The sequence below is a fragment of the Rhinolophus sinicus genome, linkage group LG09 (assembly GCF_036562045.2).
Source record: "Rhinolophus sinicus isolate RSC01 linkage group LG09, ASM3656204v1, whole genome shotgun sequence".
NCBI lineage: Eukaryota > Metazoa > Chordata > Mammalia > Chiroptera > Rhinolophidae > Rhinolophus > Rhinolophus sinicus.
The window spans coordinates 57,948,762-57,967,754 of NC_133758.1; the positions used below are offsets into that span (position 1 = coordinate 57,948,762).

The 18,993-nt window shown below is 43.7% G+C and overlaps 1 protein-coding gene across 4 annotated transcripts in view; it reads right to left on the reverse strand.

Moving 5' to 3' along the window:
• MGLL (monoglyceride lipase) overlaps positions 1-18,993 on the reverse strand; it is a 150,740-nt gene that overhangs the window by 23,937 nt on the left and 107,810 nt on the right. For all 4 annotated transcript variants that reach the window (XM_019718602.2, XM_074340474.1, XM_019718601.2 and 1 more), the window contains exons 4-5: positions 8,842-8,978; positions 7,425-7,535 (exon numbers count right to left, since the gene is read on the reverse strand). In XM_019718602.2, the coding sequence (XP_019574161.1) occupies positions 7,425-7,535; positions 8,842-8,978 (248 nt within the window). The remainder of the gene's footprint in view (positions 1-7,424; positions 7,536-8,841; positions 8,979-18,993) is intronic.

Consider the following 18,993-nt stretch of genomic DNA (forward strand, 5'->3'; position numbering starts at 1 on the left):
GAACAGTGCAAGGGTTTGATCTCTGGGGGAAACTCAACAATTAATGGCAGATCAGTTGACCACCTTAACTCCCCCTTCCGAATATAAGAAATCAGTCCTGGTGAGGACTCCTCTCCCTGCAGCTGCCAATGACATTGCCCAAAGCACAAACAGGAGGAGACATGGCAAGGATACATCATGCTTAGGACTGGAGGTGGCAGATAGGTGGATCAGAAGCTGTGTGCAGCTGTATACTTCCCACCACAAGGAGTCTCAGGGCAGCAGCCATTCTCACTCATCTAAGGGAGCTGATGCTAGTGAGTTCAAGATGGGTGAGTGCCCATGACAACACAACTCCAATGGCTGAGTGAAGTGGAAAATATTTGTGTCCTAGCAACGAGAACTGATTGTCCAATTACAAATATAGATGAGGGGTCAGGGTGTAGATATTGCAGCCTGTTCTCCGTTCTGCATGATTGGATTCTGTCACTAAACCCTGCAGATGTCATTCCAAGAACAGGAAAGTCTCAGCCTGTAGGTGATTACTAAGCCCTGGTGTTAGTTAACACCTGGGAGAATTTGGGAGGGGCCTGAGGCAGACACAGGAGTGGAAACCATGACTAAGGTATCTTGAGTCAGGGAGTCCCTTCAAGTGACCTGTCGCTCCCTGTCTTCCCAAAAGACAGTCCTTTGTTTTTAACGTTCTGTTCCTTCCATCCAGTTAGCATACTGGTAGGGGACTCAGTACACCCATTTGGCAGCCTGTCCCTTCCTGATATTCTACGGCCTCCTGCTCTAAGAGTGGCTCTCAGACCAGCAGCAACAGCAGCTCCTAGAGATGTGGGGCCTATCAGATCAGGAAATACATTTTCATACAACCCCAGGACACTCGTGTGGACCCTGAAGTTTAAGGGACTGGCCACCAGTGTTTCTCAGAGAAGCATCACAGATGCCTCTTACCAGGTCTCACCCTGAGAGATTGTGATTGTGTTGGGGCCCTGGCATCAATGTTTTATTTTTAAAGCTCCCTAGGTGATTCTAATGTGCAGCCAGAGTAGAGAAAGTGTTCCTGATCCACACTGTTTGGAGGGGAAGGGCACAGATGTCTCTGAGGGGCAAGTTGCCCTTTTGAAGGAGCCACAATAAAAGAAGTTTGGACAGCCTTGACCCTCAGTTCTTTTTCTAAACCTGTACAGTAAGTTCCAAACCACATTTCTAAAAGAATTTAATTGGGTAGAGACAATTTTTTTTATGACAATAATGTCACAGCTTTTTTAAAAAATTAGGTGCTTAGCCTCTTCCCCATAAAAGATCCGAGAAGGATGCAGGGACAGGATGCTTTGAATAGTTGCAAAAGAGATTCCCTCTCTCCACTGTTTTTTTAAGGTTTGTTTATTTCCTTAGCTTCATGTCTGATGAAGGAGGAAAGTGCGGGCTGTGGGCAGAAAGAGCTAAGCAGAGGCAATGGGTTGATTGTGGCAACGAAGGAAGACAGAAGGGCCAAGTACGGGTTCTCGAGGTCGGGCAGTAAGGAGTCAGTGGGGGTCGGAAACAGCCTGGCAGACCCCATACCCAGAAAGATTACTTCTATCCAGGTTGCCCTAGTGGCTGCTGCTGCTTCTGTCACAATCTCCCTCAGCCTCCACCATCCGCTGCGAGAGCCCCAGGCCTACTTCCAGGGGAAGACAAAGGAAGCCGTAACACAGATGCAGGGGAGAGGCTGGTTCACCCATATAGAAGGTGGGATGCAAGGTATTACCATTCTTGATGCCATTTTGACCAAACTCTTCGGATAATCCTGTGGAAGTGTGGAGAGCGCCTTGGATCCAGCTCAGGAGAGGGATGACCCTGAATGGGCCCCCCTTTGAGGTGAGTACCCCCATCATCATCATGACCCTAAGTCAGGTTTTTGCAACCACAGAGCTCTCAGTGAGGGACCCCAGGTCTTGTCACCTGAGGATGATTTGGGGACCAAGACCCACTACAAATGGACACAGTCACTGGACCCCAGTCCCAGAAAAGGGAGGAAATGAAGTGGAGGAATCAGACTTGGAGATTGGGAGTCAGGCAAATTTGCATCAGACCTCCGGTTTTGTATTCCCAAGAAAGTCTATGATGCTGTTTCTTCATTTCTAAAATGCGGATAATAAAACTAATCTCGAAGCGTTGCTGGGATGGTTGCCTGAGACTTGATTCCCACAGAGCTCATCCCTAACTGCTCTGGCTTCTGGTACCAGGAGAAGTTCAAGAACTACGCGTTGGTTGACTGAAGGAGTGAGCACATGCCGACATTATTCAGAGTGGAGACTTCAGGGAAAGTGTGTGGCCTGCAACTTGTAAGAAACATGATATCACAGCTAGAACCCCAAATTATTTTACTCATGAAAGAGGACAACTCTCCAGAAACAAAGTCTACCTCCTGATGAGCAAGAGACCGGAATGTGTCCTGTGTTCTTGATAAGCCCTTGTTGCATTCTTGGATTAACTGCAGGCCCATCACTTTAAATACTAGAGACTTGCACAAATGCTTTTATTGATATGAAAGGTTTTAATGCCGCCTCCCCTCCTCCCCCACCCCAAGATCATTTTAAAGCTTCTGCCCATGAAAGCCTTGACATGAGGGAAGTAATCACAATAGTTATCTTATAAAGTGGCTCCAGCAGGTTGACCTGTACAAAGAGAGGCCAGAACTCCAAGCCTGCTGTAAGGGTGGCATCAGTGCAAGGGTCAGGGGATGGCCCAGAATGTGTTGGGAGGGAAAGTGCACCTTCAGGCAGACAAAGAATAGAGAGCATTGTGTGCCCTTTTTCATAAGCCCCTGGAAAAGACTGCAGGACACTTGCTGGCTGCTGGGGCTCCCCAAAGATGTGTTGGAGAGATGACTTACTCCTCAAGTCCTAAGTGTCTAGAAGTCCGCACCCCCAGCTATTAGAGAGCAGGTACCTGCAGGACAGAGTTAACAGTGCCCCCCAGTGCATCACTGCTGCCAAGTTTATGAGCACAGCTAAGTCCCAGACTCCGCGGTCTAACTGTACCTGAAGTTTGAAAGAGGGCAATCCTCCATGCCCCCACCCATTTCCTCTCCACCCCCCAGTGCTCCAAGGGCCTTCTGGATTCTGGTGACTAAAAACAGATGAGTGACATTCAGATGGGAAGAGGGTTCAAGTCAAAGGAGCCTGATCTGGGTGGGTATTGGGGTAAAAGAGAGCACCCTGCCACACTCGCCAGCCAAAGTGGTAATCAAGCTGACCTTGAGTGAGAAAATTGGCCTCATTTCCTTGTCTGTAAATTGGGACTAATTTTCCCTCCTTACAGGATGGTGATGAACAGGAAGTCACCCAAGGAGTGATAGGTTCATAGCTGCCACTCCTCCCTAGTTGGCCAGGTGCCCTGGTTGGCTGAGAGTGGAAGCGTCTGGAAGCACTGGGCTGGTTTCTGCATCTGATCCAGGACTCCAGGGGACAACCTCCAGGCAACAGGCAGAGGAGGTCATTTAGAACACTAACCTCCCAGCAGCCTGAGCCCCATCCTGACCCCAGGCTCTGCTTAGGGGAATTTCTGTCCTGACCATGGGGGTTCCAGGTAAAGGAGAGGCTCTACAGCCTCTGCAGATTCCTGGGTGTCCTCCTGCGACAGGTCAGGTGAGGGGAGACCCCAGTCTCTAACTCAGAGTTTGACACCCCCTACCTGGGCAGCCAAGGGTTTCCCCTCTGTCCCTGGTGTTACTCTAGCCCTGCCTTCCCCAGGACATAATCCCATGAAATGACCTCATAAACAGCTGAGACTTGGTCTGATGCTCTAGATTTTTGTTTCTAAATTTTTCCTGCTGTCTTTCCCTTGTGCAACCACATTCTTAGCACAGTGTTTGGAGGCCAGAAGCCTCTGTCCTTGTCTCTCCTCCAGGCTAAATGTACCCCAGCTTGTTGAAAATAGAGTATGAAGGCGAAAAACAGCTGTGTGCAGGATTGGGGAGGTGGGTGGGGTCTGCAGTTCTCACATTTCAGGGTAGAGGATGTGGACAAAAAAAGAGGTTCTCTGGAAAATAACCTCACAGTGTGATCTAATCATAACTTCCTACCTGGGAAGGTCATAGTGGGTAGTTATACCCCAGGCATATAACTTCTTTACTAAAAGGCTTATCTTTGCCTTAAGCAAGCCCTGTCCATTGTTTCTGTGCATCCAGAACACACCTTTGAAATGCCCCCTTTCAGACCCCTTCTTCTAAGGCAAAACCACCAAGAGAGCAAACAATCTTAACTATCCTGCAATCCAATCCCGCTTTGCTTTCTCCCACCTCCAGGTCATCTTTCGTACTTTCCTCAATTTCAAATGCATAAAAGGAACTGCAAAACTGTTATTCTCTGGAGCATTTGAGATCTTGCTCCCTGGCATATGCCATCAGTTTGGCTCAAATAAACTCATAAAAATTCTCTACAAGTTTTGACATTTCTTACGTCAACAAGGGACTGTCACCTTCCATGTGCTCCTCTATACTGAAAAGCTTGGGGTCTTATGTTGCCTGCTTTAAGGATTTCAGGAATCTCTATAGCAGGAACTCCTGGCCAAACAAACTTTTGAAAAGTCCTGAGCTGAGTTCTGGGTGAGAAGTCTTGAGGCCAGGAGTCATGAGGCTTTGCTTTCTGTGGCCCCCTGACACTGAGACTGACCCAGGGAAGGGTCCCTCCTGTGCCTCAGCTTTCTCAATAAGAGATGGTCTATAGGAATCTGTCTATTTTGGGGGTCTATAAGAGCAAACCACTGCAAATAAATGACCTGAAGTTCAGTCAGCAGGATCTCGCCTCATCCAGAGCCATCTGACAGCAAGACCACACCTAATCCAGAGCCCATATTATAGCGGGGCCTCACCTAATCAAGAGCCCATCCCACAGCGGGCCCCTTGTTAGTCTGATGGGGAGGAGTGCTAAGAGAGACTGCTCTGCAAATTGGCCAAATTGAACACAAAACTCACAGAAACAAATCAGCCTACCAAGGGAACAAAAAAATGAAACAAAAAGAGCAGGAGCATGTTCCATTTATGTAAAGCATAGGAGTAAATGATGGGTGTGTGTGCATCCACAGAAGATAAATCTACTCCCCCTGTAATTCTGGCTGCCCACCTTCAACTGGGGTGGGAGGGAGCTTCTCTTGCATAAATGTATTATTTAAAATTTTTTAAATTAAATTTTAAACAACGATTCAGTGAGACTCTTTCTGGAAGGTTGTCAGACAGGACTAGATGTGTGGAGGGTGATCAAGACATCTGGGGTGGGTAGACAGGTAAATCATAGACTCTATCAGTCAAAACTGCCCGAGAACCAGAGGCAGCAACAGAATCCATGGTGGGGAGAATGAGCCCTCAAGTCTGAGGGCAATGGGAAATCCCTTTGTCTTGGTTAATAAGAAGAGACCTGCATTCCCCCCAAGGAGAGCTCGTCCCTGATTTGAGAAGGTGATCTAGTAACACAGGGCTCTAAAAGGTCACATTGGTGTGGCCTTGGCCAGAAGTTCCGCCTCCACCAGCGACTCTTGCAGGCTCCACATCTGAGCTCAGTTGCCATGACCCTCCTTGTGCACTTCATCTGAAAAGCCCCACAGTCCCTGGCTTTTCTGTAAGGATAAAAGTTCAGTGCAGAAAACATCCATTTTCTTCTATGAGAAAACACCCTAGAGGGGCAGTGGATAGCCCCAGATTCAAACCCATCACACAAGTTATGTGATCCTGGCAAAGGCACTTATCCGGTCTAAAACTCAGTGTTCCATCAATAAGACACAGGTCACGACCTCTTCCTAGGTTGATGAGGGGAGTTAAGTGAGATAATGCACGTGAAAGCACAGTACATGTCTGGCACTCACTGAACTGAGTAAATCTTTATGACTCAAAGCCCATGGATGGCAGAGGGAACACCCCTCTCCCTTGTGACTCTGGTCTTGCTTATTCTACTTGGACAAGAATGCTTGACTGATTTGGCTCACATTATGCAATCACAGTCACGATGGGAGTTGTCCAGGAGGTCATGCCCCCCACTTGCACTTCTAAATGCCATCCATGCATTACCTATGGTTCTATGGATGATCTTGCTTCTCTCCATGGCAGACTCATGGTGGCTCCTGCCCCCTCCTTCTGCTGTCCCACATGACACTGAAATTTACTAATGACAGTTAATTTCAATAGGGCAGTGGTGATTTACTTAAAATGGAGTCAAATTCAAAGGAGCTAGCCATTTTTCTTCTTCCTCAAGTTAAGTAAACTGTTCTCTGGTTAAACTATCAGATAGTTCTAGGTTTCTCTTTTGCTCAGCCTGTTCTCATTTTAAATTTGTGAAATTTTCTGTGTGTAACTGGAAGCCCATACACAGGACCCACCAGCCCATCTCTAGGTCCAGGATTAAGTGTGTGGCTGTGGGCTGTAGGAAACATGTGAGGACATTTGATAAGGTTTCATTCCCTGACCTGTGTTCCCCTCTTCGGGTCCTCAGGAGAATACTGGAGGCATCAGAGCTAAGGCTTTGATTTAAATGATTCCATTGTCATTTGATGATGAGGCCAGGGAAAGCAGGGTAAGCCCGTGGGCTAATGGCTGCCCTGTTCCCCAGGGCCCTGTGACCCACCACCTGATCCTTCATGCTCCTTTGAGAGTTCCCAGAACTGGCTCAGGAAGCAGCAGCCCCACCCAGCACTGCAGTGAGATGGAGCATTTTGGGGGGATACACAGGGTGAGGATTCTCTACTCTCATTCAGTTATTATCTCTCTCAAACTTCATGCCCCTCACATCACATGTCAACAACCTACATTCACAATTAAGCAGTCCTGCTAAGGCCACCAGTTTCCTCTCCTTTCTCAGGGAGAGAAGGTACCTGTTCTACTTCTGGTAGTATTGTTGGCTTGTTTGCCTTGTTAAAGTAGCTCAAAGCACCAGAACCAAGAGATGTACACATATACCATTGTGTATCATTATAACCAGAAAAACAAAATCATGGCTCAGTTAGAATCAGAGGGGAAAATGCTCTGGGATGGAGGAGAGCTACAGTGAACACGGCTCTATGTTGCAATTATAAATAGCCTGCAATTCCACTTACTGTGCACTTTGGGCTGAAGTTGGCAGATATTTAACAAAAATCAGCTTGACTTGCATGTGACTTGTTAACAAAGGTTACTTTGCTGGATTCCTAACACGTGTAACCTTTTCTCCTTTTAACCGTTCACCAATAAAGCATGCACAAACAGGAAGTCATTTTTTCCTTTGTCTTTGGGAAAAAACGCATCTGACTTTAGAAATTATAAAATCCCGGTTACAACAATGTTTGATATTTGTCCAAACCTTCACACAATAGTGCATGAAGTTCAAGAATGGACTTTGGCCCTTTTACCCCAGACTCTAGCTATAAATAGATGCTCTGGGTCCTGGGAAGCTGCAGGAGTTTCACAGAACTCGAAGTCTGTTTACCTTGAAAGTTGTTGCGGACTCAGGATTGGCCAGAACCAAAGGTGAAATGAGAATCATGCCGGAAAAGTAACCTGGCTTCTCTGCGGCTGTGAGGATGGTGATGGCACCTCCCTGCAATGCAAAATGGGCAGAGTTGCTGTGTGTTGTCTTTCACCACTGCATGGATTTCTAATGAGCTCCATGGATGAGGTCCTTCTAAGCTGCAGGCGTGGCCAAGAGCCCTATGAAGGTCCACCTTGGAATAGATACCATCAAATGTTGGATAAACTGGGTCTGCAATTATTTTATTACACATGATTTTTTTCCAAGAGTAAACATTTCAGAGAGATATAAATAAGGTTTCTGCGTGTGGGCTGCAAGTTAGACAATAACACATTCCTACATCATTTCAAGCCAAAAGCTGGCAGATGTCCAATTCATCCATTCCATCAGGCTTAATATGAGATTTTTTTTTTTGTAATCTGATGATAATAAGAGGTTGCTACACCTTATTATTATTATTTTTTCTGGTTCAATAAAGATCCCAAAAATTTAGGTTCCAGGAAAAATACTTAGTGAACGTAGATGGTGCTGAAGGTCTCAGGCCTTGGCTGCTTGCTGAAGCTGCAGATAATGTGAACCAAGGGTGGAAATTGCAAATGCTTTCGGGGGCCAGGCAGGTAATAGAAATGAAGAACAGAGCCAGGCTGTGACAAAGGGAGCAGAAGCTCTGCCCTGGAGTGAAAAGTTTTCACCAAATTCAAAATCGAGTACCTCCAATTCTCTGCCAGCCAACACATAAGATTGTGGGAGGAAGATCTGTCCCAATTTGTGCTCTGCCAGTTTGAGGACCCCTCAATTTAAAGATTATATGTGGTTAAGTTTTACAGGCTTTTATACATTTAAAAGGTGAAAAGGATTTTGAATGATCTTTAAGGAATTAGGTCCACGGGAGCCTTTGTCCCTAGCCTCATTTGTGCTGTATAGCTCTGAAGCAAGCACCTAGGGTTTTGGCACATTCTGTGCACTTCTCACTGACTAAATCACCACCCCTGCTCTGACAAGTGGCTCTGTAGGGAGCAGAAGTGCCCTTGAGAGCCTCACTATGAAATGGCATTGAGATGGAAACGGGGTTTAAAAAAAGATCAGTTTCCCAAGAGGCCCCACACTTAAGCTCTTCAGTAAGAACTGGTGGACCACCTCCTGATAGGAAGGAATGGGCTACTCTGAGCTCTCTCTGGGGCTGTCCCCAGGACTCTGAACCTGGCCCGTTTCCTAAGCATGAATTGCCTGGAACTCCAAGTACAGGGCGTTCAGAGTGGGGCATGTCAGCCAGGGAAAGGCAGGGAGGCACGGCTGCCCCTTTTCCATCATGGGTTCTCATACCACCCACCCACCGCGAGGCCTGATTAGACTGGGTCTTCTGTGGTCTACTTACCATGGAGTGGCCCAGAAGGAAGACAGGAAGCTCTGGGTAGTCTTTCTGCATGGTATCCACGTGTTGTAACACATCCCTGATGAAAACATGGAAGTCGGACACTACCATCCTCTCCCCTTCGCTCTGTCCATGGCCAACTGGAAGGGAATGGGAAAAGAGAGAACTGCAGTTTCCAGGAGGTTGACTTCTGCCCAGGCTCAGCTATTTCCTCACCAGAATTACCGGCCATTCTTTATTGGGGACCTGAACGAATCATCTCATTCAGTCCTTTCCAACTACTCCTGAAAGTGGAAATTAGTCTGCCCCCATTGCACAGATTAGGAAGTTGAGACACAGGGTCGTTAAGGACTTGCTCATGATCACATAGTCAGGAAGTGATAAGCCATTCTGTAAAGCCTGTCCATATAGCCAGGATGCCTTTCCCATGGCTGGTTCCAAAGAAGAAAGAAAGGCAGATACAGAGAAATGAAACCTGATTTTCTGCAAAGTAGCCAGGGGTAAGGCCAATGAGGCTTGAAATTTTCCTGGGTTTTCCCAGTTCCTTGACCCTCACAGTTGTGTTTCAATGTTAGCCTTTCACCAGGTAAAGTGTCACCTCACTTTACAGAAGATAATATGACAAGCATAAAATAGTCAAGTGTGCTTGCCAGAAATCTTCTCAATGAAGCAGCAATAGAACCAGGTCAGATTCTATCCCTCTGGGATTTTATTATCTGTCACATATCTGGGCTGTTTATTTCCCATTTTTTTCTTAGGTTCGCTCCACTTTTTCCATCTCAGAAGGATGTAAGTCACTATAGAAACACACTGACTGCAGCTTTCATATTCAGCCTGAAAGCAGCTGATGTAATGGTTTGAAAATTGCAAAAGAGATAGAGCTCCCAGAGAACAGGGACCGCACAGCAAGACTACCTGCCCAAACCCTTCCTGCCGCCTCCACGAGGAAGTTATTATAGTAATAAGGATACTGTATTTCCCTGAAAATAAGACCGGTCTTATATTAATTTTTGCCCCAAAAGATGAATTAGGGCTTATTTTCAGGGGATGTCTTATTTTTTCATGTACAACAATCTACATTTATTCATTTATTCATGGACAAAAATCTACACTTATTCAAATACAGTCATGTCATCTTCTTCTGGAACATCGTCATAACTCTCCAAACCCCGAATTCTGGCTTGAATTTCTTGCGACTCCATTTCCTGTAGAACCATTGGCCCCAATCTCTCATGTCCAGAGCAATAGAGCTCTCCTTAAATGAGCACTTCTTGTCCATGCAGCTTGCTCTAGTGCATTGGCAACACAGCTGTCAGTGATTTTATCCCATGAATTCTTCACCCAAGTCACGACCTCTTGCAGGCTAGGCTTCACAAAGTTTTCACACTGATTTCTCTTCATTCTATTCTCAATGTAGTCATTGATTTCCATGTGCAAATGGTCCTTGAATGGCTTGTTTATTGCAATATCAAGAGTGTGGAGATAGGCAGTCATTCCTGTGGGAATCATTATTTCATCTATTCTTCTCTCTGCAAGGAAGTTCTTCATGTCCTTAGTGTGGCGAGTGCTGGCTGAATCCCAGACTAGCAGACCTTTTTGGCCACCTCACAAAACAAGTGGCAGCATTAAATTGACCCACTTCCTTATAACTGCTTGTGTGCACCAGGCTTTTTCGGTTTCAAGAACATAAATGCCTGAAACACGTTCAACCTTCTTTCTCGCCCTTAGTGATGATTAGAGGTGGGGTTTTCTTTCCATCCAGACGAATGGCCAAAATACAGGTAACACGTGCACTTTCGTAACCAGTGGAGGGAATGTAGATTGACGAGGCACCCCTTCGATAAATTGTCGTTTGAGATCCTTGGCCCATAAACACTGCAGTTTCATCCTTAGCAATCATGTTGGAGAGTTGGTATTTAGAAAAGTCAATGCCATAAACAAAGGACTTGAATGCAAGTGCACATTTAATAACTTCAGTGTCTTCCAGCTTGAACAGTGTGGTCAATCTTAGAGACAGTTCCTATCCCTGAAGGGAGTTATCCAGCCCGTGTTGTGATGCTTTCAATTTTTCTGGGGATATTTCTAATGGTGGTGCCATTGCGAGGGCAAATGCTTGGATATCAGTCCTGTGCACAGCCAAAGTCTTTGCTCTCCTGTCAGCAATCCATTCACCATGATTTCTTCCAGCTCAGGAAATAATGGTTGCCGACTTGATCCACACTTGTGCTTCTGGGCATTTCCCTCGTCCACCTGTTGACTGAGGTTATCGTACTCTGCTCGCCATTTTCAGACCATTTGGAGACCCAACTTCTTCTCTTTGCAGAAAGCCGTAAGATTCTTGCCCCGGGAGTCCTCCACAATTCCTTTCTTGTACTCGACGGAATAGCTCTTTCTTTTTGCACTCATCTTGTCAGGGGGTCAAAATATTATTCCCTTTAAATCTCAAGATGATATAGGAACATTTGTGACAGCATGGATGGATCTTGAGAGTGCTATTCCACCATTAAATCAAGTGTTAATTGAAGACTTTCGAGACAGGAGCAGCAACAAAAATGATGACAGTTAAGAATGATGGTCCACTTGGGTTCAAAGAGCATTTTATGAACTTGACTCCAAAGGCAATGGAAGTAAAAGCTAAAATAAACGAATGGGACTACATAAAACTTAAAAGCTTCTGCACAGCAAAAGAAACCATCGATAAAATAAAAAGGCCACCAACTGAATGGGAGAAGATTTTTGCAAATAGTGCCTCCGATAAGGGGCTAATATCCAGAATATACAAGGAACTCATGCAACTCAACAACAAAAAAAACAAACAACCCAATTGTAAAATGGGCAGAGGACTTGAAGAGACATTTCTCCAAAGAGGACATACAAATGGCAAATAGACATATGAAAAAATGCTCAACATCACTAATCATCAGAGAAATGCAAATCAAAACCACAATGAGATATCACCTCACCCCAGTCAGAATGGCTATCATCAACAAGACAAATAGTAACAAGTGTTGGAGAGGCTGTGGAGAAAAAGCAACCCTCATACACTGTTGGCAGGAATGCAGACTGGTGCAGCCGTTATGGAAGGCAGTGTGGAGGTTCCTCAAAAAATTACGAATAGAATTGCCATATGACCCAGCAATCCCTCTCCTGGGTATCTACCCAAAAAATCTGAAAACATTTATACATAAAGACATGTGTGCTCCAATGTTCATTGCAGCTTTGTTTACGGTGGCCAAGACATGGAAACAACCAAAATGTCCTTCGATAGATGAATGGATAAAGAAGTTGTGGTATATATACACAATGGAATACTATTCGGTGGTAAGAAAAGATGATATAGGAACATTTGTGACAACATGGATGGATCTTGAGAGTGTAATGCTGAGCGAAATAAGTCAGACAGAAAAAGCAGAGAACCATGTGATTTCACTGATATGTGGTATATAAACCAAAAACAACAAAAGAACAAGACAAACAAATGAGAAACAGAAACTCATAGACACAGACAATAGTTTAGTGGTTACCAGAGGGTAAGGGGGTGGGGGGTGGGAGATGAGGGTAAGGGGGATCAAATATATGGTAATGGAAGGAGAACTGATTCTGGGTGAACACACAATGGGATTTATAGATGATGTAATACAGAATTGTACACCTGAAATCTATGTAATTTTACTAACAATTGTCACCCAATAAATTTAAAAAATAAATTAAAAAAAAAGAATGATGGTCCACACAAAAGTGACGAAAAATTGCAGGTACCAAAACTCAGAAAACATCTCTTTACTTCACATGAGTGCATTAAGTACGTCCGTTACAATACATGACATATTTAATTATGAAGATTCATATTAGATACAACTACGTCCGTTTGTTACCGTTTGTTGCACGTTATTGTATCTGTATAATGATTGGTCATTTGGCAATAAGTCTCGAGTTCATCTGTTTACATAGGCATTTACCTCTCGTCTGATGGCGCCTGCTTGGGTATTTACAAATACTTAATTATAATTTATAATATAACTTATATTAAGTATTAATGTCAATAATGTTATTTATTTATATTTAATTATATAGTAATATCATTTTATAATTCAATACGTCTGTGATGTGTTGCAATGGATGTACTAAATGCGTCAGTCTGGCTGACGATCTTAACTGGGGCTTATGTTTGGGGTAGGGCTTATATAATGAGCATTCTGAAAAATCATGCTAGGGCTTATTTTCTGGTTAGGTCTTATTTTCAGGGAAATTTTCAGGGAATAATAACACCCATTTTACAGATGGGAAAGGAGAGGATTCATCATTGCCTGGAACTGACTGGTTGCCCAGACTTCACTCAGAAACCCTAAGTGTGGTCAGACTACAAACTCCTGTTTCCTACTGTCCTATCTCCCTCCGCCATGTGTCTCCATCCCTTCCACTGCCCACACCCACCTGATTCTCTGACCATTGCATGCTGCCTGCCTGGAGCCCACCAGTTCTGTCATCCTTTCAGTGGCACCCTCAGTCCCCTTGTCCCTCTGAGGATTTTTTTCCCTTTTAAAATTTAATTAAATTTAATTTGGTATTGTGGTAAAATATACATAATAAAATTTATACCATCTTAATCATTTTTTAGTGTACAGTTCAGTGGTATTAGGTACATTCACACTGTTGTGTAACTATCACCATCATCTATCTCCAGAACTTTTTCATCTTCCCAAACTGAAACTCCATACTCATTATTACGGGCTGAATTATGCACACCCCCTTCCCATTCATATGTTGAAGTCCTAACCCCCAGTACCTCAGATGTGACTATTTACAGACAGGGCTTTTAAAGAGGTAATTAGATTAAAATGAGGTCACTATGGTGGGCCTTAATCCAACAGAACTGGTGTCCTTAAAAGAGGAGATTAGGACACACACACATTCCGTGGGAGGCTCATGTAAAGACACAGGGAGGAGATGGCTCTCTATACACCACGGAGAGAGGCTTCAATGAAACTAACCCTGCCAACACCCTGATTTCGGACTTCCAGCATCTAGAAATGTGAGGAAATAAATGTCTGTTCTTTAAGCCACCCAGTCTGTGGTACTTATGGCAGCCCGAGCAGACTAATACATCTATTAAACATTAACTCCCCATTCCCCTCCCTCCAGCCCCTGAAACCCACCCTTCTACTTTGTCTCTATGAATTTGACTCCTCTAAGTATCTCCTATAAGTAGAATCACACTGTGTGTGTGTGTGTGTGTGTGTGTGTGTGTGCCCAGCTTATTTCACTTGGCATAATGTCCTCAATGTTCATCCTTATTGCAGTATGTGTCAGAATCTTCTTTTTTTAAAGTGTGAATACTATCCCATTGAATGCATACACTACATTTTGTTTATCTAGTCAATTGTCAATGGACACTTGGGGTGCTTCCACCTCTTGGCTATTGTGGATAATATTGCTATGAATATGGGTGTGCAAATATCTGTTTGAATCTCTGCTTTCAATTCTTTTGGGTTTATGCTTAGTAGTGGGATTGCTAGGTCACATGGTAATTCTTTATAGTTCTTTTAGGAGTGGCTCCTCTGAGTTTTGAGCTAGAACATCTTCTGCTGTGGACTCAGCCTACAGCTGCCCTTCCTCCAGCTGATTCTGCGAGGGTTGGATGAACATGAACATGTGAGCCAGGCAACACCAGGGCCGGCTGATGACTTATCGCCTCTGCACACATACTCGGTCGTCAAACAAATTTGCTTCAGCATCTCTTCCAAATGTCTCCATTATCCTAAAACCTGTAAACCTGACTCTGAGCATATGTAATCACTCTTTCCTTTTTTTTGGAAAGCACAAGACCATCCAACATGGCCATCTCACCCTTACCCCTATGAGGGTTTCCTTCTTTACCAAGGTGGATTCTTCCTGATCCTAGTTATTCCTGACCCAGCTCTCTCTCTCTCTCCCTCAACCCCAGCTCCATCCCTTTGGCTCATCAGTATGCTCTTTCCCTCCCTCCTTACCTCCCTCCCTCCTTCCTTCATCCTCCAGGACATCCAACCACCATCTTCTTTCTCCCTTTCCCCTCAGTCTTTAAAGAGTGCACTATACTCACTGCCCTTTCCCACCCCATCCTCTCTCTAACCTGCCCAGGTTCTACCCTGACCCTTCTAAGTCACCAGAAAACCCTGCTGGCCACATACGATGGCCTTTCCTCTGTCTTCCTTCTCCTCCCACTCTTGGCTTGGCTTGTTGCACACCACATCCCGTGCTGTCTTGGTGGACGCTGTCATGGAGCTCCCACAGAAATGAACTTCCTTGGTTGTCCTCCACTTTTCTCACTGCTTTTTCTTTGTCTCCTTTGCCTGACCAACTTCTGCACTACCTTCATCTATTCATTTTTAATTTCAAAAATTGCATTTTAAAAGAGTATTCATTCACATCGTTCAAAAATCAAAGTGGTATAAAAAGGTGTACATTGAAAACATTTCTTGCCACCGATTTGTTCTTCTTCCCCTAAGTTCTTCTCCAGGTATCTCCTGTCTCCTTCCACTGCCTCTTTATAAGCAAATACAAATCCTGATTTTTTACCCCTTTTTAGAATATTAAGAAGCATAACATATCCCAATCTGCACTTTGCTTTATTCACCTGATAATATATCCTGAAGACCTTTCAACATTTGATATAGAGCTTCTCCTCAGCTTTTTTCTCTAACTTTCACTACAAAACTTTTCAAATACACAAAAACATGGGAAGAATATTACAATAAACACCCACATGCCTACCATCTTTATTTCACAGTTGTCAACATTTTATTTGTTTTATGCATGCGTAGTTATAAATATAAAAGGGGATGAATCATTTAAAGTAAATTGTAGATTTTAACAATCAGCAAGTCTGGATAGAGGATATACAGAGGTTCTTTGCATGATTTTTGCAAACTTTCAGTAAACTGAAGTTATTTCAAAAAAAATTCATAAAAGGTCATAGCTATCATGACACTCCATCCCTAGATACTTGAAGGTGCATCTCCTAAAAAACACATTCCCCATGTAACTACATTACTTTCCCACCTACATAAACTCACAGTAGCTTCCTAATATCATCTTATACTCAGTCCAAATTCAAATTTCCCAGTTGTCTCCAAGTAAATTACAGCTGTTTCTAAGAACCAGGATACGACGTTCATACATTGTTGTTGTTGTGTTTCTTTAGTCTTTTTCAATCTAAAACATTCCCATCATTTTTATTTTAAAGAGACCAGGCCAATAAAATGGTCTACATTCTGAATCTGAATGGTTTCCCTTCATGGTGTTTCTGTGTTTCTATTATTAGTCAAGTACCTTCTTGCTTTCTGGCATGAGTATCCCTGACTTCCCTAAACTTTCTCTGCCTCAGATCTAGAATTAAGCATTTCTCCAAGGAGTCCCACATCTTTTTAGTCTGCAGTGGTGTTTAAATATCAATATCTAAATAGGGTGTTCAATGCCATCAGCGTGCTATAGCTTCTGTGCCCTTTCAGTGAGCAGAGCTAGAAAACGTATTTTTTTTTCAGAATCATGAGTTCATAGTGGTATTTCTAGTTAAAAATCAGTGTTCCAGAGTTTTTCTAAACTTTCTCATTTTATATTTTATCTCTTTTTTCTGACATTGAAAATGTTGGTTACTAATAGCATTAACATATTTACTTATCTGTGGTGTTAACAATACACAGCATAGTTTCAAAGTCACAATACCGATATTACCACCAACAATAAGCCAACTGAGGGAAACCTAACATTTCCTTGCATATCCTTAGAATATAGTTCAGTAATGCCAATGGCCAGAGTACTGTGTTCAGAGTTTAAATTATAACAAATATGTCATAATTATGTTCTCTGTGTGCTCATGTTACTAATTTGATATAAAATTAGATTCATTAATTTCAAATTAAATTTGTTTCCATTTTGCTTTTTTGCTTTTTAATTTAATTTTATTTTCTGAATATGAAAACATTTACCTGGTACAACAGTCAGAAATATATAAAAAAAGAGTCATCCAGTGAAGTCTTGCTTCTACTCCTATTTCCTCCACCTCTCCCCCTTTTGTTCCCTATAGTTTATCATTTAAATTATTGTCTGGGTTTTCCTTGAAACATTTCTTTTTGCGAAGATAAGAAAATTATTTATCTGTGCATCTCTCTATCTATTTTTATTTTCCCTCCATTCTTACATAAAAGGTAGCATGCCACACATCTATCCCCTCTACACCAGGTTTTTTTCACTTTATCATATTCTGGAGATTACTTTATATCACAAACAGGCCCCAGGGCTCATATTCAAACTGTTGGACTGCTGCCTAGTACTCCTTTGCATGGGTGAACTATAGTTTATTCAAACAGCCTCTTACTGACAAATATTTGCATTATAGCCAATCTCTTGTTTATTAAACATTTGACTATAATGAATAACCTTGGAATATTTTATTTAATCTTTGGGAAGGTGTGGCTTCAGAGTATATGCTTAGGTGCAGGGTTGTCTGATTGAAAGGTATGTGCATATGTCATTTTGGTGGATATTGCTAAATTCTCCTCCAGGTGGAATGTGCTGTCTCATTCTGTCTTCAAGATATGGGAGAGGGCCTGTTTCTCTCAGCCTTACAAACAAAGTGTCTTGTTGGCAGTTTGGACTTTTGCTCATATGATAGGAGAGCATGAGTAGGTTGAGCATCCTGGTCACTCTATAAGCTCTCCCTTGTTCATGGCCACCGTTTCCATCCTTTGATTCTCATCCTAAGGCAGATGCCTCCCCGTTTTACTGTCTGCAGGTTCTTTCCAGAGCTGCAGATCCACCTTGCCAACCTCGGTTAGAAAGATTTCCCTGGCTGTCCCATGGCTCCTCAAACTGCTTCTAAACCAGCTCTCCAACTGGGTTCCATATCGTGGTTAATGCCCTCACCACCCTTCCAAATCATTCAGGCTCAAAACAAGGCTGTCATCTTTGACTTTAATTTTGTTCCTCTGTCCACCCGGTCCCCAGATTCTTCTGGATTTCTAGATCCACAGCCTCCTGAATCAGTCGCCTTCTCTGCACTCCCATGTAATTTGCGGAGCTTGAGACACTTGTTGCCTTTTAACTGGTGATAACTTCCCAACCAGTCCCCTGACTGCCCCAAGCTCTCCCTGCTCTAACCCTCTCTGCACTGTTCCACCTCCTTTTCTGGAAGCTACTCTAATCTTGCAGTGGTCAGACGGCCCTCACTGTTTCAGCACTCCGTCTACACATTCCAGCTCAGTATTTGGGGCTTCCACTAAATGCTCCTACTGAGGCAGGACATGTAGCCTAGAAAATTGCCAACCCCCTGTAGGGTACAGTGAGGTGCTTCACTTGTAATAAAGTGAATGTATCCAGGACCTGCAGCTGGAAAAAAACAAGAACCAGTTTCTTCCAGCTAGGCTGATCACTATGACTGGAACCTGACCTTTAGCTAATTATAATGTCATTATAATCTCATTTGCATTGTGCTTACTATGACTCCCCTCATGCATCTGACACCATGATAGTTCCAGGGGAACCAAATAAGGAAGAAAAAGCGGGAAACAGAGGGTCCCACCCAGGGGAAGAGATGAATAAACCGAGTCAATGGGACGTCACCAGTTCCCACCACTGGAGGGATAAAAACCCCTGATTGTGACTTCTTCGGTGCAACTCATTCTCTGAGTCGGCCCACACTTTGCTCTCAAGTGTACACTTTCATTTCAATAAATCACTTTCGCTTTCCTGCATCTGTCTCTGCTCTTGTTTTCTTTCTTGTGCGGAAACAAGAACCCAGTCACCGTTTCTCTGAGTTGAGCCTTCTCTCTTTTGGACATCCCCGTGAGCCTCCGGCAATACTACTGGGCCCTCTGCCTCGCTAGAAAACACAATCCAAGCCACATTCACACCCATCTGCCCACTGTTTCTTAAAGCACATCCACACTTTACTGCCCTGTGCCTCTCACTGAACACGCCTCTGCCGTGGTGCCTTCACCCCTGCACCAGGCCAGGAGCAAAGTCTTTTAAGACTGGTCTCAAATCCTATCACGCTTATGGAGTCACTTCCCTCAATACAGGTGCAAGTTTTTTCTTTCCATTACCCCCAGAGCACTTGTCTCTATCACACATGAGTTGATTGGAGTTCCCCCTCTTTCTCTTTTCTAGTACCCCTCC